We start from the raw sequence: 22,129 nt of genomic DNA, 5'->3' as shown, positions 1-22,129 counted from the left end.
TGCGAGACGAATGCGACTACGATATATTTTTCACGCGGAAGAAAACGAACGTTATCCTTTCCACGTGAAGTCGGACTGGGACCATCCTAGAGGAGGTAAAATTAGAGCTCGCAAGCCATTGAATTGACAAGCCAAAAGATAATATATCTATGGGAGAGCGCCAAGCTCTCAAAGAGTTATCGCGCAACAAAAGCATTATTTTTAAGAAATCTGATAAAGTTAACCCCACCGTATTGATGAGCATACAGGACAAACTAATCAAAGGTCAGGTTCTGCTTGATGATTTAAATAACTACCGACCTCTAGACAAACAACCAATGGCTGAAACTACAATCAAAAAAGCTAAACAACTTATTAAAACACTGCTCTCAGAAGGCCACATTGATAAAACGACGGATAAATGGCTCTCCCTTACGCCTGATCCTCCACAAATCCTAGGCATTACCACTGTATGCCATGCATACGAAGAATTTTACCAAGGAAACCCTCCAGTCCCTACAAGGTTTTTAAGCGAAATGCTTAGTATGATTCTAACTAGAAAACTCTTTCCAATTTAACGAGAAAGATTATCTTCAAACCCATGGAACATCCATGGGCACGAAAATGGCCGTAAGCCTTTGCTAACATCGTCATGGCCAAAATAGAAAAAGAAATACTCAGACAGAGCAGCGTTAAGCCCATCTTTTGGAAAAGGTTTATCGATGACGTCATACAGTATGGGACACAAGCAGAAACGAAATAGATGAATTCCTTTTAAAGGCAAACAAGTTCCATCCTACAATCAAATTAACGGCTGAAATATCAGAAACAGAGACTACATTCTTGGACTCGAAGGTGACAAAGGTGTCAGATTCAACAAGGTTTCTATCCTTGACGTGCGAACACACTTCAAGCCTACAGAGACATTCCAATACACGATTTTCTATTCGTGTCACCCACCAGGCGTCACTAAAGGCTTCATCGGAGGAGAAGCTTTAAGGTTTCAACAAATTCCTCTGAAATCTCTTTTGAAGAGAACATGAGGAATTTTTCAACACGCCTCAAGAATAGAGATTACCCAGCTACAACTGTAGAAAAATATCTCTCAGAGGTCATTTTCGCAGACAGAAAGAAAGCACTAGAACAGGGAAACAAAAACACTACCCTTTGTAACGCAATACCACCCTGAGTTGCCCAACCTCAAGAACATACTCATGGGGAAATGGCACCTTATACAGAACCAACCATATCTCAGAAACATCTTTAAGGAACCTCCCCTCATTTCATATCGCAAAGGAAAATCCCTAAAAGACACTCAAGTAAGAGCTAAAATATAAAGCTTTTAAGACCAATCTATTTGCGAACTGCAGGAGTCGTGCAGGCCCGCCTTGAATTCCACCACCTGTGTGCTCGCTTTAGTCCCTCTCGGAAACAAAACTGATCAAAAATTGTCGTCTCCCTTCTTGATTTAAAAAACATGCATCTTGATTTAGAAAACGTGTCTCTTGATACATGACATGAAACACGTGTGGGAATTGAAATTAAATTCTACAATCTTGACACATTCAAAAAGCAAATTGATGTTAATTTTATCGATCTTGATAGTGAATTGGTGGATTTGAATTATAAAGATGCATCTTTGATATTTTGTCACTTTTGGCGTAGCATAGAATTTCAAGAAAACCGGCAATAGGTAGGGTATACGAAAAAATATGTCATTATTTTTGTAATATTTATAACGTGAAATAATTGCACTCATCATACTACATACCTGTTAATGAATAGCGCTTTAGCTTGCGTGGCAGGCGTTAAAAGGGGAAGGGGAAGGGGGAATTTGGGCACGCGAGAGCGTGTGGGGCGAGGTAGATCTTTGAAGTTTAGCTCTTCTTTCCCCGCCATCATTGTTCTTTTGTGTGCTTCGCTGGATCCAATTCGTCCTGATAGAAATTCAAAGAGTGTGCGACGGAAGAGTGAAAGTTGCGAAGAGCCGGTACATTTCTTATTAAATAGTTTTCCAGCCCGATTCCTTCAGCAACAACTTGAATAGATTTATGCTGGATTCTATGAAACTCGGCACGCGTCGTTCCAACTTTCAACCTTTACTTTAGATTTCTTGTTTTAAGAAAACAAAAGAAAAACAGTGCGAGAAATACGGCGTACATGGCGACCAGACTTATTTGACAGTTAGTCATTCACCAGTTGCGTTATTTTTGTTATTTTTTTAATTAGTGGGCGGAATGGCGAAAACAATGGCTTTCTTGCAGGCGTTCCCCTCCTCCCTCGCGTGCGGTCTCGCGCCCTAATTGCCTTCCCCTTCCCTCTCGAACGCTTGCCACGCAGGCTAATAGCGCTTGTGATTATCCTCCCCGCTATGGCGTTCTGATACAACAAAGTAGCTCGAATTTGACGGCATGTATTCTTCTTATCTAGAAATTCTTCGAAAAATCCAATAACAAAACCATTCTCCTTGTCCGCCATATTCTCAAATTTGGCGGGAAGCGTTTGCAGGTCATGTATGCTCATGTGAAATATTCTGGGATTTTCCGTGACGCTTAAACAAAGTATTGAGCGATAAAATCGTATGGGGCGAAGTGGGGTGTAGCGGTAGCAAACAACCTCGGCACAGCCCAGCGGCCCATTCAAGTATAGTAAAATGCGTTAAAAATGACACAAATGGAGAAAAAAGGCTCTCTTTCAATCATTTCTTCAAGATAACCTTCCTTTTATGCTCCGCTTTCCTGATGTACTGGTAAGTAACCTTCGTGGATCAAAACTGGTCAGTCCGGTACACCGGGACCAGTTTGCACAGAAGCGTTGATTTGCTTCCATACAGTCCTTTTGCGCCTCGTGTGGCGTTGCTTTTGTGTAAATAGCAGCGATCACTTTGTATGCAGATTAAAACGTTTCAGAGTGCAAGGGGAGATGTGGCGCATTTCTAAAGTTTTTAAAGACGTCACGAGGTGGAATTCAGCTAGTCAGCTGAGTCGTTTTTCACCTCTCTTACTGAGAAAAGATTACAGCTCGTCAAACGCGGGAGACTCTGACGTAAAAGCTGGAGTTCCTTATACGACTCTCCAGGTAGGCAGAGCTTAAATTCGTGCACATTTTCTGTTATTTATATGTGTTTTTTTTTCAGTAAATATTATTTTGATGAAGGTCGGAACACCTCGACGTAAACAGTAACCTATTCACGAAGACCCCTAAGAGGAACTTTTGGAAATTTGATCCCTTTTGACACCCGTCAACAAAATTTTCAAATAAGAGAGGCTAGTGTCAAACGGGAAGCGAATTCCCACATCCTCTCTGTGATCCCCCTCCACAATTCTAACCCCACAACTAACCCTAATCCTGACCCCTAAGCACAACCACTAACCATTAACCCCAAACCCTAACCCTAAAACCTTTTTTTTTTAATGTATGAAAGACCATGTTTACTGCGAAAAGGCGTCACAGAGCCCGTCACAGAGTGGATGTGGGAATTCATTTACCGTGTCAAACAGCATATTTCACATTAGTCAAACTCTTAATCAGGTTTTTACAGCCCAGCCCCCGGGTTTTGCAGTTACTTCTTTGTGCCCGCCACGTAACATAACGTAAGCTTACTCGTACTGTAAACTGCCTCTTAAAACCCATGTATGCCTGCCCACATGTAGCAATATTTAATCCCTGTTGATTGATATTTGATTTGGACATGATTTCTTTTAAATTTAAACCTCGCATCTAAAATTTATTTAAATTTAAAAGGGTTTCATTTAATCCTTTGGAAATTTCATTTAAACTTCTTACGAAAATCCATTTAATCTTCCATTAAATTATGGTTTAAACTTTGACATTTTCATTTAATTCATTTTATCCATTTAAATTTAAACTTTGGAATTCCCATTTAAAATTTACTGAAAAATGTCTTTTAAACTGCTGAATGCTAACTTAATCCTTTAAATTGAAACGTTAACAAATTTCTTTTAAACTTACCAATGTAAATTACATTTAAACTGCGAAAGTAAAATTCATTTAATCTTCCTGGGGCGAGCTCGGCCGGAATTACGTGCTCAGGTCAAATGGCAAGGTCACATGTCGTATCCTCGGCTGCCATTTTTATCTGCAGTAGAAAGTGTGGACGAAGGAACGAAAGGAAGAGTGAGCGAATTACTAAGTGAGGCATCAAGGCTTCTGCCTTACAGCACCTCTTCTAATGCTGCTTCAAATTCCACTTGTCCAGCTGCGATACCGCAGGCGACAATCAACAGAACTCTCAGGCGTGTTCAGGGGATGCCGAGCGAAACAGACTGTTCATAGCCCCCTATTTTTCGGTGAGATAGCGGTTGTGATATAGCGTGTCTTATAGTTAATGGCGGCCATCTTGATTTTCAAGTGACCGAGGGGGCGGACATCGGATATCATGTATTCATGTAGCTCTAGGGGGAGGGGGGCGAGAAAAATAGAGGGCTGGCCTGTAATAACATCACTGCAGCTCGCGTTTACGGAGTGCGTTGTACCAGCAACGCAGGCGTTTGATTGGTAATTAGACAATAGATGTTAATTTGCGTCAAGTGACAACAGGTTTAGTTTAAGTTGCCGACACTGACAAGGCTTTGACAAGTCGTCGTTTCTATAAAACGTACACTTTCATAATAGTATAAGGCACATCTTGCCCAAACACACGAAGGAATTTAGGCATTTTGCGGGTGAATCACATAAGCCAACATGCTTTTGAAGCAGCTTGGCCAGGGGAATGTTGTAACACCGTTTCTCCTAAACGAATTGAAATTATGTGTCTGGCATGTTTTTCACTGCTAGCAGAGTTTCTTAATAAATGAATGGTAAAAGGCGTAAATTCCTGTCATGCCTCCTGAAGGCGAGCTGCAGTGATGTTATTGCAGTCCCTCTATTTTTCTCGCTTCCTCCTAAACCTTCCTCCGCCCCCTAAGTAGTTTTGACACTCATCCAAGATGACAACCCGTACCGCATAGCGCTCGATCTCGACGATCTTACGGGAAAATAGGGGACTGTGAACAATCTATGAGTTCATCTAACGGTCTCTGTAGAAGATTAGGGAATTTAAGATAGCTCTTTACCGTAGACTGGGACGGTTGGATGCTTTACGGGCGGCCTGGCCCATGACGGTAAGAAGGCGCGAAAATTTGCAATTTACGATCAGACAACAAAACAGAGGATGGTGAAGTCATATGCGAAACTCGCATGTAATTTCTTTTGCAGAAGGCTCAATTACTGAAGAAGAGTTTCTTATTTAAAACGAAGAATACCAATCAAAAGAATAAGGGTACAAATTAAAGCTAGCTAGTTTTTAAAACTGGTCAATGTTTTTTGTGGTATCGCAGCTGGACAAGTGGAATTTGAAGAAGCATTAGAAGAGGTGCTGGAAGACAGAAGCCTTGACGCTTCGCTTAGTAATTCGCTCACTCGTCCTTTTGTTCCTTCGTCCACACTTTCTACTGCAGATAAAAATGGCAGCCGAGGATACGACATGTGACCTTGCCATTTGACCTGAGCACGTGATCCCGGCCGAGCTCGCCCCAGGAAGATTAAATGAATTTTACTTTCGCAGTTTAAACATAATTTACATTGGTAAGTTTAAAGAAATTTGTTAACGTTTCAATTTAAAGGATTAAGTTAGAATTCAGCAGTTTAAAAGACATTTTTCAGTAAATTTTAAATGGGAATTCCAAAATTTAAATTTAAATGGATAGAATGAATTAAATGAAAATGTCAAAGTTTAAACCATAATTTAATGGAAGATTAAATGGATTTTCGTAAGAAGTTTAAATGAAATTTCAAAAAGGATTAAATGAAACTCTTTTAAATTTAAATAAATTTTAGATGCGAGGTTTAAATTAAAAGAAATCATGTCCAAATCAAATATGAATCAACAGGGATTAAATATTGCTACATATGGGCAGGCATACCCATGCCCCACCACTTATCAGCCCTCCCAGTTATTAAATACATTAAAAATACATCCAATTGTAAGGCCTGTTTCAAACGTTGTGCTACTGCCGTGCTAAGCTGGCTCGACTGTAGCTCGACTGCAGCCCGACACTAGCACGACTTGGATTCAGACGTCCAATTTAATTCAGATGAATAGAACGGCTGTTTCCCAAAACAAAACACAAAAATAAAGAAACGGTTTAGCAAACTTTTAAATGTATTCTAATGTATTTATAATTTATGAACTGGGTTCGGCACAGCAGGAGCACGACATTTGAAACCAAGTGGAGCTACTTGTATTCACTAATTTGAACAATTCAGATTCTGGGATTTTCCATTTCAAACTGTTAAGGTGTTTTATAACGTCCTTAGTAATGACTGAATCTATTATAAAACAGACAGAAGACAAAAGAGCTCCAGATTCTGTCCAAGCTGAAGCCGATGTTGTAATAATAGGTGGAGGTTCTGTTGGTGCTAGCACACTGTACCACCTCACCAAACTTGGTGTTAAAAATGCCGTCATGTTAGAAAGGGATCAGCTCACTTCTGGAACAACCTGGCATAGCGCTGGCCTTGTGTGGAGATTACGACCCAGTGATGTTGAGGTGGAGTTACTTAATTGGACGCGCAAACTTGCAAAAGATATTTTAGAAGGGGAGACAGGGTTGTGGCCTGGGTGGAATGAGAATGGAGGCTTGTTTATTGCCAATAACAAGGAAAGATTGGATGAGTACAAGAGACTAATGACTGTAAGTTTGGTACAGCATAATTTAAACCATTGTTAACAATATTATAGAATAAGACAGTGTACCTTATTACATGAAATTTTGGCGATGTGTTAATTTAGCGATTTAAAAAAATCCAAATTTAGCAGCCCTTTAATTTAGCGATTTTTTGAAACTACAGTAAGTCACTTTATTTTTTGCAAATATTTCATGAACTGAAACTTTGGCGATGGTATTGAAAACTTTTACAATGACAAGAGAACAGTAACTGTTACGTGATAAAATCATAAATGTCAGTAGCTTCATTTAAATCAAAATCATGCAACATTCTGAAACTTAATTTTGAATGTCAAACAAAATAATGAAACTGCAACTGTAATGTCACATGTGAATGCTGTCCTCACTCATACTTAAGGTACACAAAGTCAGTGATAAACGTAATAATCAACCGTAAAATAACACGTGTGTGAAACTGATCAGATGGTGGAATTTCATATTGCACTCATTTTCATTTAACAACAATAATTTAAATTCAGTGACACTTAATTCTGGTGCATTTTAATTCAGCAATTTTTAGAAAAATCACTAAATTTGCTAAATTAAAGTGTTAATTGCCAAAATTTTACGTATTAAGGTGTTAGATATTGGTATTTATTAGGGTGCAAAGAAAATCATTTCTACAGCTTGCCATTCGGGCAAACTGAAGCTAGCATTTACTAGCCCAGATATCATTTCAACTAGCCCCAAAAACTTTTTGACTAGCAGAATTGATTTCATAGTTCTTCTGTTATTCAAATTCCTCAAAGAACATCACTTGCCCGTCGGGCAAGTTAAAAACAGAATTCACTAGCCCGATAACAAAATCCACTAGCCCCGGGCTATCGGACACTACTTTCTTTGCACTCTGTTTATGCGTCAGCATTTTATAGTTATACTGTCCATATCCACTTGACATGATGTGGGTATACTTGTAGCTAGCTGGGAGTGAAATCAATGCTTGAAATTAACTTTGTTGTCGAGTAAACTAGATAGTTGAAAGATGAACATTGTTTTGTTGCTGTTAAAAACCTGGGGGTCCATTTGTCAGAAGTCCTGGTGCTTTCAAGGCCCCAGAAAACTGTTTTCTGTACATTTTAAGAGAAGAATTCAATGGTTTAGCAGATACATGTGAATGTAATATGATAAAACTGGCAGTTAATAAAATGAAATGGATTGGTTTGGTAGCCAAGTCCCACACTGTACTTGTTAGATTCTGGTTTCAATTTTGGGTTTTGGGCCCAAAAAGTTATCCGAACTTTCACGAAACAGGCCCCTGGGCTGGCTTCTGGCCTCTAAGCATGCTTTTGTTACAACAGCTTACTGTAAAAGACAACATATGATTTTTTTGGAATATATTGTTCGTGTAAGTTGCAGTTTTTATATTGTTTCCAAACCAAACAGCTTGGCAAGGTTTATGGGGTTGAATCATTTGTTCTTGGACCCAAAGAATCCAAGGAACTGTATCCATTGATGAATGTAGATGACTTGTACGGCACTTTGCACAGTCCTGGAGATGGCACCATTGATCCTGCCAGCTGGGCTACTACACTTACAAGAGCAGCTGTAAAAAATGGTGGAAAGGTGGGTGGAGTGGTGAAACAACAAAACAACTTTGACATTGTACTGGTTGAGGTTTAAAACAAAAATATTGTAGGCTTCTTAACCAAGGATAATTCTCAATTTCCCTTTTCTTCAAGCCGCATATTATTCATGTAAATTGAAGGGCTAGGAGACAAAATTGAGAATCAATATATTTCAAGTTTAAAAGCTTTTAACCTGAATTTTATTTTGACCTCCAGCATAATATAGAGAGTCAAACTAAAACAGGCAGATACAATGGTCTGTAACATATATAAGCCTGTTACGTATTGCTTACTTGTAAAATATGTAATAATTAATAAACAGTTCCAACAGTTCCTGTGTCGGCACATTTTGATGAATACCAAAGTGATCAAATGTGATACACCTTAGTAATGGAGGTAGCTTTTGATTGGTGATTCCATCTGTCAGGGGAATGTAGAGAATAGTCTAGTCTGATACTTTAGGAGTGGGAATTACATTTCACATGATCAGGAGGAGCAGGGCTTGAAAAAAGTCCTGTCCAGTAATCAGGGACAAGTACTGTAGATTTACTTACTGGGTAAGAAATACGTACCCAGTAGGAAAGGGTCCAGGTAAGTCTTCCTCTAACAAAATCATTAACTACATGTACAATGATTAAGAAGTGGCCCCAGGCAAGCAAAAGAAGAGAGCTGCTTACCCAAAAGGACAAGCTGGAATTTAAGTTTTTTTTCTAGCCCAGTGGTACATGCAATTCTGCATGTAGGTCAATAAAACAAAGCACCTTATGCTGAATTGAATATCATAAAAACATGGATAAATTGTGTTCTCGTTTTCTGAAAAATGACCAGTCTATATGTATTTATTGTTCAGGGCAAAAATAACAATGCATTTTTTCTGCTACAGTACAGTTAATCACTCATAGTTCCAAAATCTTACCTTGTTTTCTGATTTTTCTACCCAGGTATATGAGAACTGTCCTGTGACTGGAATTGAAACGAAAGTGGATGATTTAGGACTGAAGAGAGTGTCAGCAGTTCAGACTCCGAGTGGAACTATTAACACAAACTGTGTAGTTAATTGCACAGGAGTGTGGTCGCCTAATGTTGGTGCACTGTGTGGTGTTACGGTACCTCTGGTTGCTATGTACCATGCATATATTGTTACAGAAAGAATTGAAGGGATACAGAACATGCCAAATGTGAGAGATCATGACGCTTCTGTGTATCTTAAACTGCAAGGAGATGGACTGTCTGTAGGAGGTTATGAAAATAATCCAATATTCTGGGATGAGGTAAGAGGACTGCAATAGACCTTTTTACTGATACGGCAGCCATATTGAAATTATTAGTTTTAAGGAGTATTGTGGGATGTCCAGGGGGCCCTCGCTCAGTATTTACACGCGCTTTTCGCGCAAAAAGAGAACTTCACTGTGCATTTCACAGGAAAAAGGCGATAATTATGACGGCCAAACACAGCACAACGATCTTTTTTTTCCATTACAATCTTTTTCTAGGAAAACATAAAAAAAATTTGGCCCCAAAAGCGCGTAAATAGTGAGCGAGTATATGGGATCCTGCTCATGCCCCTAGGCATCCCATAATACTCCTTAAATCTAATTAATTCAATATGGTTGCCATATCAGTAAAAAGGTCTATTTGAATTGTGTTCTAAACATCCATGTGTCAACTTTGTGTTTCTATTGTTATTTTTTGGTGAGTTTGAGATAAGGATTATCTGTTTGAAAGGAACTGTAGAATCTTTAACCTTAACACTCTCTTGCTTCTTTTGTCCTCATAAAATATGTACAGATTTTTTGAAGGTGAAAAATCACAACAGATTGTAGTCATTATAAAAATATACATATCTAATTATTTCAAATTTGTACAAGGTCATTTTTTCCAATATTGGTAGCACTGAAGATTTGATTTTACGTCCTAGAAAATCTTCAATATAAAATGAATCAGTATTTTCACTCCTTTTTAAACAGGGTGCAAAGATTGCCTTTTGGGCAAGCTGTAGCTAGCATATGTACATATACTAGCCTAAAATTCATTTCCTTGGAAAAATTTTGATGAGCAGGATCTACCTACAGTTCTTCTGTAATTTGGATTCTCTCAAACAACTTCAATTGTACGTCGGGCAAGTTAAGAAAAGAATTTACGAGCCCAGAAGCAAACTCCACTAGCCCCAGGTTATCAAACAAGATTTTTTGGCAGGCTTCCTTAGATAGTGCCATTTCCTTTTATTTCTAAGAATGGCTGCTTTCTGTAAAAGTGGTAAAACTATACTGAATCAACATCTTCTATGACAATTATTACATGTTATTTGCTTACACTGGTACCCATGTATTTTTTTGCTGTTATGCTCAGGTTAGTGACAAGTTTGCATTCTCCCTCTTTGATCTGGACTGGGATGTATTCAGTGCCCATATAGAGGGTGCCTGCAATCGTGTGCCAGTTATCGCTGAAACTGGTGTAAAATCAACTGTTTGTGGCCCAGAATCCTTTACTGCTGATCACAAGCCACTGATGGGTGAGGCCCCTGAGCTGCGTGGATTTTTTCATGGATGTGGGTTTAACTCTTCTGGTATCATGCTTGCTGGAGGATGTGGCCGAGAGTTGGCACATTGGGTTGTTAATGGCCACCCACAACTTGACATGTATGGATATGATATAAGGTGAGAAGCCCCAAGAGTGACCAACATAAATTTTCTCATAACAATTGTAGTTCATAATTAAGGGAAGTGGTTATGAGAGTTAATAAATGATCACCAAAAGTTCTCAAGTCTTTAAGGAAATGTAAAGAAATCAGTCCGGAGAATATGTTGTTGATATTGCAGCTTGAAAGGTTAAAGGTGATGTTACACAGGAGGATTCACAATGACGATCTTTAGCGCAACACAGTGTTGGAATGTTGGAACAATGTTGTAACCATTCGAAACAATGTCGCAGCAATGTTGCCACGCTGCATTGCGCTAAAAATTGTTCTTGCGAATCGTCTCGTGTAACATCACCTTAAGAGAAGATTGTGTTTATGCTTTTTGGCTGTTCCTTATTTATGTTTCTGACGCACGAACCCAAGTGTAATATACATGTACTTCAATAGGCCATTTCTAGGTTGCTTCAAGTCTCTGTTTAAAAATGAGGCTAAGTGCAAAGCCATTGATATGAAAATGATTTATTTGTTTTTACTGCAAATCAAACTGATTATCACAAGAAAGGTTTTGCACTTAGCCTCGTTTTAAAAGGGAGGGTTTTTAGAACTCAGAAATGGCCTATAGCACTTAAGGTTGTTCACTCTCTTGTTTTACATGTAATGTTGCCAACTTTTTTCTTTCTATTGCCTCGATGTTCGAGAAGTTCAAGCAAAATCTGTCGTTATCAAGATATTTTGAGATGGTCAGTTTTTATGGTTAGAAATACAGTGAAACCTGTATTTAGCGGACACCGTACTAAGTGGACACCCTCTATTAAGTGGACAGTAGCCGAAGTCCCGAATTTTATTTCCCTTGTTTACTTTTAATGAAACCTTTATTAAGCGGACACCTCTATTAAGCAGACGCCGACACCTAAAAAGTACCTGAAATGGTCATTTCTATTTTTGCCAACCTGTATTAAACGGACACTTGTAATTAAATTCCACCACCCAATATGCCAGACACTGGAAATGCAAAAGATTGCCACCCACAAATTTTTCAATTTTTAACATGATTAAAAAATGTGACTTGACGAACTTATTTGATTAGTTTCACAGTGCAGTATTGTTTTCTATGTCGTTTTGTTTGAATAAAGCTTGTTTCACTCATCTGATTTCTTCAAATTCGAGTTGCAATCTATGTTTATGGTGCTTTGATCAATTGCTCCAATTAAATAGAGAAATTAATGCAAACGTATATCGTCATAGTCTCTGGGAGTACTGCTAAACGTTTCCACTGTTCATTTGAATGGCATTTGACATCTCATATGATGTTATCTATCGAAACCTGTATTAGGCGGACACCCTGAATTAAGCGGACACTACAGCAACCCCCGAGGGTGTCCGCTTAATACAGGTTTCACTGTATGGTTAAAACTGGACAATCTTGGCGTTCGGCTGTTATCTTGGGAAAACCAAGCGCTTTTGAAATGAAATTTTACTTCATAGTAGTTTCAACCTTTTTTAAAATGGTATGTAAAAGATCATGGAGATAGCTCGAGCCGATTGTTAGAAAGAAGCATTTGATTAGTATGTAAGGAGGCGCTCTTGTTTGCGGTTTTGTAAACATTTTGGTCTACTTTCAAATAATTTTTATATCACTCAATAGACTTTTTAAAAATTTGAGATTCTTAAGATTAACCATCGTTTTATAATGACTTTTGAGTTTCAAGATTGTTGATATATTGTAAGGCAGTAAATTAAGGGCTACAATTGTCTAATTTTTTTTGTCAGAAATTTCATGTCTACAAGTGAGAGCCTCTCGTTATTCAGGGGTATTGGGGTATTGTGTCCAAGTTTCATATTTTCTGCATTTAATTACAACTCTTCAGGTGAAAATAAAACTTAAAATGCGAGACTTGTAATCTAGAGCCCCAAGTCTTGCCATAACCACTACATGGATTTGTTCCCAAGTTCAAATTCTCAGCCACACTTGTAAAGTAGGCAACTGATTCACCTCCTACCAGTCGGGATTCTTAACCATTTTCTGTGCCATTTGTTTGTTATCCCTTAATTTAAGCCCCATAATAGGAGAGGATTCATAATACTTAATAATAATTTGATATTAATACTTTAAAACACCCTTCTGAATTCATCATTAGCAGTTCTTCAGTAAATACCCTCGTTAACCCACCATGAGAAATCCTGTGCCTTTCGTACAGCTTTGGTCTAACGAGGTACCCCTTAGCAGCTACCGGTATGTAGCATGCCATTATAGTCCATTATAGGGAATGCCTCAAACTGCAGTAAAGTTGAGGCAGCCTTTTGAATTTAAACAATTAATTTTATTGTCTGCACATTGTTACTGCCACCTGCAATGACCACCTCTTTAATGAGACTAGTTAGTGAGTATACATCTGGATGGAGAAAGCAAAGTTTTTCTTTTATCCCAAAAGCAAATAATTTAGTATGGTCAGGACATAAAATATCAACTTTTGGATCTGGAATCCAACATGTTTGCCATTATCGTACACCTTCCTTGTTTCCATATCTGTAAACAATCAGTTATATTATTTTTATGGTCTATATTCTTGGTGAGAAAAGGAGCATTATTCACCCTGATTGACTTTTGTGTGAAAATTTACAGGCGTTTCCACTCGTCCATCACAGCCGATGAGAAGTGGTTAAGAGAAAGGAGTCATGAATCCTATGCGAAGAATTATTCCATGGTTTTTCCTCATGATGAACCACTTGCTTCCAGGAACATGCGATGCGATCCTTTTCACAAGGTAAAGCATCTTTATCAATGTCTGTACTTTCCAGTAAGAAAGTAAGAATTAAGTGATTTAACCTTTTTCTTGTAGTACCAGTATAAAATGCATTATTGGCCAAGTGTTAAGGCAGGCTGGCTTGATATTGGCCATATTTCAAATTCTTTTTTAGTGTTTTTGTGGTCTTGCTACAACCACACTAAGGCTCTTAAAGGCCCATGTTCACCCAAGTGGCTTTGCACGCTTGTGTTTTTGCTGTGAAACATTTTTTTTTTTGCCAAATTCAGTGTTTTGATAAGGCAAAGTGTTCGTTTTTTTCACACTTGATCAAAGCATGATTCTACACACAATGAAGACCGCAATTTTTAACTAAACAAGATCATTTTTCTGGAGAACAGGGTGCGCAAAGCTGCTTGGGTGAACATGGGCTTTTAATAATTATCCAATACTCGTTTTTTTTAAAGGTTCTTTTAGACAGGGGATGTGTATATCAGGAGAGGCATGGCTGGGAGAGACCAGGATGGTTTGTCCCCAATTCCATGGCAGAGGTAAATATAAATTTTTCATATCAGCCCTTGACAAGATCTCCACCCACCCCCTGTACTGTTAAATGGATTTTTCCTCAGATTGTGTTAAACTTTCATTACCCGGTAATTTGGATGGATACTTTTGATTTGGATGGATACTTTTCGTTTGCTTTGTAGCTGACTAAAACACTCTGATCAATCAACCAGCTACCGGGCTTCTGTTATAAGGTTGTGTCCAGTACTCAAGGACAAGCAAATTTTTCTTACCTTGCAAGTAACTTTTAACATGACTATGACCCAGAGCACCCATGAACCTGGAAAACCATCAGACCATCATGTATTGTTTTCTATTTCTCTCTGTATATTATTATGTGACAGGCGAAGCTAATAAAATAAAATAAAAATAAATAAAGTTTACTTGCCCAATGAGCCAGGTTCCTGGCAAATCATTGTCTATACTAAATGATTAACTAAGAGGTGTAAAAAGTGGCCCCGGGCTCGGTGGGGGCGGGGGGAGGGGGGAGGGGGCAGGGATATTCCCTTATGTATGGCCTATACAGTGATGTGTTACTGAACAGGGTATGCTTTTTGACCTCTCTGTCCTAAACAAGGTGCATAATTCTGGCCAGTCTGTCAACAGGGTATTGCCTGGATAATTGATTTGATTTGCTAAATTTTGTTTGTACTCCAAGTATACAAAAGCAATGTGGCTTTAAAACAAGACGTCATGTATTTTGTCCTTTGTCCTTTGTCCTTTGTCTTTTGTCCTAAGCAGGGTTTGTATTTTAAACATTAATTTTGTTTATACTGTTTGTTTGTTTGTTTGTTTTTCTAATATTTCTAGGTTAAAGATTATGACTATTATGGGGCTTATGATGTAAAAGAGAACAAAGATTACGCATACAATGCGCTGTTGGGCCAAGACTACACATTTGACTTTCCACCACACCATGATATTGTGAGTAACTCAGTTCTGTGAACTACATACAAACATCATAGTTTCAGATATAATTTTGTAGTTGCATTAATTAGGAACTTGCAGTGGAGCTTGTAGGTGAAACTGCCTCTACCCAGTTATTCTACTTGTGCAATGCAAGGTTTATGGCAGAACCTGTCTAGTAATAAATTCATTTTCAGTGCTTTTGGTGTGGTAGATTTATGAATCAATCAAAATGACTGGGAATTTCACATATATGCCAACTCTCCGGGCACCCAGTAATCTCCTAGTCTCCTTTACAGGTCACCAAATTTTTCCATTTACCCAAGTAAAATACACTTTTGAGCTTTTCTGTGCTTTAGTTTGAAATTTACCCTGTTTTCCCCCAGAATAATACTTCAGAAGGTTCACACTTTCTGTGGCATTTGTGCATGTATTTAATCACTGACAAATTTTATAATTGTTACATGCAGAAGAAGTTTGAATGGTTTGTACCTCATGTAAGACTTCCTGTAATGTACTAACATGTACATGTATGTGCTATAATTAAATTTTGGTGATCAGCTTGGTTGGTTGTTGTTGATATTGGGGAGATAATGTAAAAGAGATATTCAGTCTCCAGATTTTAGATCTCTTGAAGTTGGTATCCCTGAAATATAAACATGTTTAAAATAATGCAGGTCAGATTTTAAGCTCTCACACCATTTTTTTTTTTTTTTTGGTCTTCTTTTTGCAGATTGGAAAAGAATGCTTAGGCTGCCGAGAAAGAGTGGCTGTGTTTAACATGTCGTACTTTGCAAAGTATTATCTGACTGGGCCTGACTCTCAGAAGGCTGTTGATTGGATATTTACTAACAACATGGCAAAACCACCAGGTGAGAGCTGTTTATTTCATATTTAGCAACCATTCATTATTTTTTAAAAAGCCTATGCAATAGGACCGCAGAAAGAAGAGGACAGAAAAAATAATATTTCTGTGAGCATGGCACTGGGCTATTACTTGCGTGTTTTGTTGTGATCTTCATTGTAACATGACTGCTTTCTGGTTTTTCCCAAAAATATCTGTGAAGTTGAAGTTTGTAGAAATTTAATTTTCAAACATAATTATTATTGTCATGCTTGTCAAACAAGGTTTGCTTTCTTCTTTCCTCTGCCATCTTATCGTATGAGTTCATTGTTATTAAGGGTGTGTTTGATTGAGTGTATATCGGAATAAGAATAATGCAAAAGTTTTCTTGTGAAAAATCTTTTGTATACATTTTTGGACCACTTAAATTTTTTGCACATTGGAGCATTTTATCTCAAGCAGCGATTATAGACATTACAGTGCAATGAATGCCAAAACAAATGAATCCTAGAGTTAATTGCTTTTATTTTTAAACCAGAATACTGTCAATCAAACATGCATGCCCTAAATGCAGACAATGGCCAGATATCTGAAGCTCAGAAATCTTTTTTATTCTCAATTTGCTTTGTCTTCTCACTGGAGTTAGTCATGATTATGAATAATCTAATTTATAATAATAGAGGCCTTCCATTAAGGTGGGGTCTGAAATTATTTTTTTATTCAGGCACCAAGTGGCAACTGAAATCTTTTTTCTAGTCACCAGATGGAAAATTCTGGTCGCTAGCAAGTGTCCATAAAATTGTTGCTTCACAACGAAACATGAAAAAACGAAGTTCTTAAAGACATTTTTTTCACTTAAAACATAATCTGTAATACTCGTGAACGATTGCAAAAGTCTCACTGCCATGTAACAAAAGGCATTAAAATAGTGATAACTTGAACAGATCAACTTCTGATGACTGAGAAGCACATGCTTCAGGGTATGTCTAAACCATGAATGAACATCTTTGCGCTTTCTGGTTTTTCTGACAGTAAGTGGCCAGTAAAGCATTCGGGAAAATTTGTAGAGTGCCAGAAAGGCACATGTTCAAGCAATGCACCCACAGTATGGCTTGCAGATGAAACCACTGAAAACATGGTGGAAGCTAAATGTTGATTACAGTGTGTGGATTATAATTGTTTTAGAGGCCATTTAAACGGGAATCTCACCTTCATTTTGCTGTAAATGTTTTCTATGGAGAATAAAAATTTTGAAAAGACAAGGGGTAAGTTTCTTCTGGAAATCAATCAAGAAATACGAAATTAATTTCTTGAGCATCAGTTCAAAACATTGACAAGGAACTGAAAGTCAGTTGCCAGCTAGTCTTGAAAATCTGGTCACAAACAATGAATTTTGGGTTGTATCAGCGACCAGCTGATCGCAATTTCAGACCCTGCAATGGAGAGTATGCTGTCCCTTTGTCAGTCATTTCTGAAACTGCCTACATGTCACCTGGTAGGTTCGGAAAAGATGTTGTTGTCACATTTTAGATTGGACAAAAATGTCGCTTTGGGTTTGGCATAAATGTTTGTGATCTACAATTTGGAATTTACAGCAGATATGGTGCCTGGAAAGAATTAATATTGTTATTAACCCTTCTCTCTTGAGGGACTGTTCTTCAACAATACCATAATTAGATAATGTTAGCAATAACTTTCCAAAGAAGGTAACAGAAAATGTTTTTAAATAACAGTCAAGAGGCAAAGGAAATTGAGAGCAAATCTAGGCCAAAGCCATGTTAACCTGGATTTCATTTGTATAATAATTATCATGATTGTATTACAGGTGCTACTACCTACACATGTATGGCAAACAAAGATGGTGGAGTAGAAGCTGATATTACAGTCAGTGTTTTAGAGAATGGAGATGGTTCAAGTGTCATTAAACCAAAATTTGAAGGTGAGGACTAAAAAGAGATGAACAAGCAGTTATTCTTTAACATAATCATCATCATCAAGCTGTGGAGCCAGTGATTATAAGTTTCCAACTGCCGTCAATGATTATGGCCATGCAAAACATTTTTCCGAGATGTTTACCTCCAGTAGAGCACCAAGCTTTCAACTTTTGGCTTCAATGCTGCTTGTCTGAGTCAGGGCCCGAAAAAGTCCCATCTAGGTTCAAAGGTTCATTTATTTCACACTATTTACAGAGAATAACATAGAAAGAAAAATATAGTCACAACAGATGATTGCAAAATAAAATAACTGTACATTTCGGGTTATAAAATGTGTGTGATGGTCAAAGTAGTGAAAGCTTTCTAGTTGACCACCACCTACTTTTAAGTAAAACGAAGAAATGACTCTGAGCTTTACATATATTTGAGAATGTTTGTAGGGCCTAGGACTAGGACAATATTACATCTATATAAAGGTACATTAGAGATATAAGGAACCAAAAGAGAAATCAAGACAAAACAAACAAGAAGAAAAAAGAAAAGAAAACAACAACACCAACAGCAGTAGCAACAACAGCAGCGACAACAAAGACAAAATACAAGCAGACAATTATTATTTTTAGACTATTGTTATTATTAGGTAGTTAGGTATACATTTGAATATTAAACAGGACCAATGTTGTGTAGACCAATGTCTAGTAGACCTGCTGGTATTTCTTGGGAAGTGAGTGTTTGGCTGAACTTTTTTTACAGGTGATGGATTTTACCTTGCTATTGGTGGCGGTATTGGTCAGCACAGTTGGTGTCACATTCAAAATATTATTCATGACAAGCAGTACAATGTCAAGCTTGAAGATAACTCAGAGAAAATGGGAATGCTGAGTATTCAGGGACCTAAAAGGTCAGTGGGAACAATAAATGATATTATTAATGGTGTGTTACCTCATGCAAAGTAATCGAAGACATTATCCTGAATTAGTATCAATGGATATTTGCGTACTGGTCTTATCAAAGTTGAAAGAAACGTCAAAGGGTCTATTTAAATTGGGGCTGCAGTAGGTGGAGTGCCTGGAGGCAATGTTTCTTCTGCCATCAATCATTGGTAGACATGTTGAAAGGCCCAGTGAATAACTCTTTCTAAAGTGCTACCAGTGTTTGCTTATAAAGATTAATTTCACTGGCAATACGCTGTATGTTTCCATCCAATGTTATTGCCGTTATTTATCGATGTTGTTATTTTTCAGCCGGGAGTTGCTGCAGAGTCTCACTTCAGCAGATCTCAGCAATGAGTCATTCCCTTTCTCCACTCACAAGGTCATCAATGTTGCAGGCCATGACTGTCGAGCAATTAGGCTGACATTTGTTGGTGAGCTTGGCTGGGAGTTGCATATTCCAAATGATTCCTGCGTGCCTGTCTATGAGGCTGTCATGGGGATAGGAGAAAAGTTTGGTATTGTCAATGGTGGCTACAGAGCTCTAGATTCACTGAGTGCAGAGAAGGGGTACAAACACTGGCATCAGGATCTGCGGCATGATGACACCCCACTGGAGGCAGGGCTGGGCTTCACCTGTAAACTCAAGAGAGATACTCCATTCCTTGGGCGAGAAGCTCTTGAGAAGCAAAAAGCTGAAGGTCTCAGCAAAAAATTAGTCTGTTTTACCATTGACGAGTAAGTATTTTTATTTTATTATAAGGAACAGCAACAACAAAAGCTTTATTTGCATGACCATAAAGGTATTACAGTATTGCAAAAGCCATAGTCCATATTTAATCACTAATCCAACTAATTAATGTAAAACATTTCAAAACATTTCAGATCTCATTCATTCATAGATATTAATTTGTTTCTTAATTCAAAGCATTGCGAGATAAATAAAACTAATGGACAGTTAATTAAATAATCAGAAGAAATCATAAGATGAGCCATTAAAGTATCTTGTGAAAGTGATTTGAAGTTAGGTATTTTAAGTTCTATTTTGGAGAAAAATACGTCTCTAATCTTAGAATCGGCCTTACAATCTAGTAAGAAATGATTTTCATCTTCAATTTTGTTGCTGTTACAAAAGGAACATATCCTTTCATCGCAAGGGATTTCTTCATATCTACCCGTTTCAGTTTTAAGTAAGGGTGACAGAAAACTGGCGACCCATGACTAGATGATGAGACCTTGCTTAGAAAAAAGTGGACACTTCGCAGCAAAAAGTTTGAAAATCTTGGATGGGACTTAACACATGAAAACAAGACTCCCTGACTCATCACAAATGCTTTTAAAATTTCTTGATTGGTTGTTGTTTCAAATTGTTTCAAGGGTGGCAGCAAATAAATTTTAATGCTATCATTGCTGTAGAAAAAGAGGATATTACATGGCTGCATGGAGATACAAAATTTCTCTTTGAGTGTTGAAAAATATTTCACAAGGGAGCACAATGAACAAGTAAAATATTTTTTCCACACGAGAAGAGAAATTCCGTATCTCCAAGTGGCCACATAGTGTTCTATTTATTATTTAAACACCAATGAAGTACCAAACTTAGCCATTTCACTTAAACAGTTTTTTGCTGTGAAAGGCGCAATGTATTAGCAACAGTGATATTTCACATGTGAAGATATCATGTTTTCGCGTGAAAGCTCAACCGGTATTTTATTGGTGTTTATATAATAATCCTTTACTATAAGCCCCCCTCTCAAATAAGCCACCATTTACAGGGGAAGAAAGTTATTACGTTCGCCCTCTTTTTTAATCCCCCCTCTCCCTATTCTTCACTTGTAAATTAATGAAAAACGTACTGATCCACTATGGTTTATTCACTGTGAAGTGATCTTATCATTTAATTTGGCTTCAAGACCTCTAAAGTGATGTGCTTAAGCCTTTCCACTATGCATCCTAGTTGTTTATGGAGAATTTATACCATTTTTTGGTTGTTTGAAAAAGGAGTATGGTACCCCATTTTGGTAAATTAATTAAGCCCCTCTTCCCCCTTCCCCCACCCTCAATTGTGCTTTAAATAAATAAGCCCCCCAGGGAAGAGGGCTTCATAGGGGATTTACGGTACTCATTCCCCTTCTTAATTTTACCCTATAATGTTCATGCTGTGGTTCTTTTGTATCCCTGGTGTAAACTAGTTTTAATTTTGTGTGTGTGTGTGTTTTGGCAATGTATGATGAAGGGATTAAAACAAAACAGTTTCACAACAGATACCGGTAGAATCCATGACCACAAAAAAGGGACCTTAAGTAGAAAATTAAGACAAACCTGACTTATTATGGATGCAGCATTCTCATGGATGAGTGCCACTTCTAACTTCAAGATATTTTCTTGATTTACAGTCATAAATCACTTATTGGCCTAGAAGCAATATGGCGAGATGGTGAAGTTGTTGGCTTTATACGAAGAGGAGAATACAGCTTTGCTTTGGACAAGAGTTTGGCTTATGGATATGTTAAAAATCCAAGTGGCAAGCCTGTAACTACAGAGTTCTTAAAATCTGGAAAATACACCATTGAATCAATGGGAGAGTTGTTTCCAGCCCAGGTGCACACAAAAGCTCCATTTGATCCCAAGAATCGTAGAGTTCAAGGAATTTATGAAAATTTATAAATGAAATTCTTACTTTAGTGTTAGTGTCCAATACTTGGATGAGGGTTTGGTGATATCTGGAATAATCAAGGTTGAGGGGGGGTTAATTAAGACTATTCAACTCACTTTATGTAATGTCCTCTATTTGAAAATGTCCTGTAAGAGTTAAAGGATTTACAGATCCAAACACAAACTCTGCAAATAAGGAAAGAATGGCAAAGTTTGATAGTCATACAAGTATCTTGCAAAATAGCAAATTACTAAGTACTATGTCAGGTTCTAATATATAAATTTCACTGTACAAATATACGCAATCCTTACGTTCAAAATATGCCATAATCTTATTTATCTATGGCAAGAAATATCCACTCTTCCCCCTCAACTGCTACCTGTACGCCTAACAAACATATCGAAGGCACTCTCCTAAGCTTCGATTACTCCTAGCATATAACTAAATAAAAAATTTATGCAACTGTTGCCTCACCAATGGGCAAAACGTTTGCATGTGAAAACAAACATGTACATCATTTTCTCTTATTTTCTAAAAGAGAAATATAATTATTTATGCTCTAACTTGTATCTTATTCAAGTGTAGGCCAGAGACCCTTATGAATGCTTAACAGTGATAATGTGGTAGAAGTAGTTTTAT

At 37.6% G+C, this 22,129-nt stretch overlaps 1 protein-coding gene across 2 annotated transcripts; it reads left to right on the top strand.

Moving 5' to 3' along the window:
• Window positions 1–2,610: 2,610 nt before the first annotated feature.
• Window positions 2,611–21,572, top strand: LOC140938038 (sarcosine dehydrogenase, mitochondrial-like). Of its 2 annotated transcripts, XM_073387584.1 has the most exons (14): window positions 2,682–2,728; window positions 2,874–3,057; window positions 6,324–6,674; window positions 8,091–8,270; window positions 9,214–9,543; window positions 10,622–10,929; window positions 13,534–13,675; window positions 14,122–14,205; window positions 15,029–15,142; window positions 15,858–15,996; window positions 17,794–17,907; window positions 18,656–18,803; window positions 19,147–19,572; window positions 21,231–21,572. In XM_073387584.1, exons 2-14 carry the CDS (start codon window positions 2,902–2,904, stop codon window positions 21,499–21,501), a joined length of 2,763 nt encoding a protein of 920 aa, XP_073243685.1. In that variant the 5' UTR covers window positions 2,682–2,728; window positions 2,874–2,901; the 3' UTR covers window positions 21,502–21,572. The 2 variants fall into 2 exon arrangements, with proteins under 2 accessions (XP_073243684.1, XP_073243685.1); XM_073387583.1 differs by having other exon boundaries at window positions 2,611–3,057.
• The last annotated feature ends 557 nt before the right edge of the window (window positions 21,573–22,129 follow it).

Source organism: Porites lutea, chromosome 5, assembly GCF_958299795.1.
Source record: "Porites lutea chromosome 5, jaPorLute2.1, whole genome shotgun sequence".
NCBI lineage: Eukaryota > Metazoa > Cnidaria > Anthozoa > Scleractinia > Poritidae > Porites > Porites lutea.
This window is presented reverse-complemented; position numbering and strand designations above follow the sequence as displayed.

Bases quoted from the DNA above. Each gene is read 5' to 3' on its own strand.
- LOC140938038 (XM_073387583.1), top strand. From the start codon at position 2,902: ATGTGGCGCATTTCTAAAGTTTTTAAAGACGTCACGAGGTGGAATTCA. The intron at 14,206-15,028 runs GTAAATATAAAT...TAATATTTCTAG, and splicing joins TCCCCAATTCCATGGCAGAG to GTTAAAGATTATGACTATTA. The intron at 19,573-21,230 runs GTAAGTATTTTT...CTTGATTTACAG, and splicing joins GTCTGTTTTACCATTGACGA to TCATAAATCACTTATTGGCC.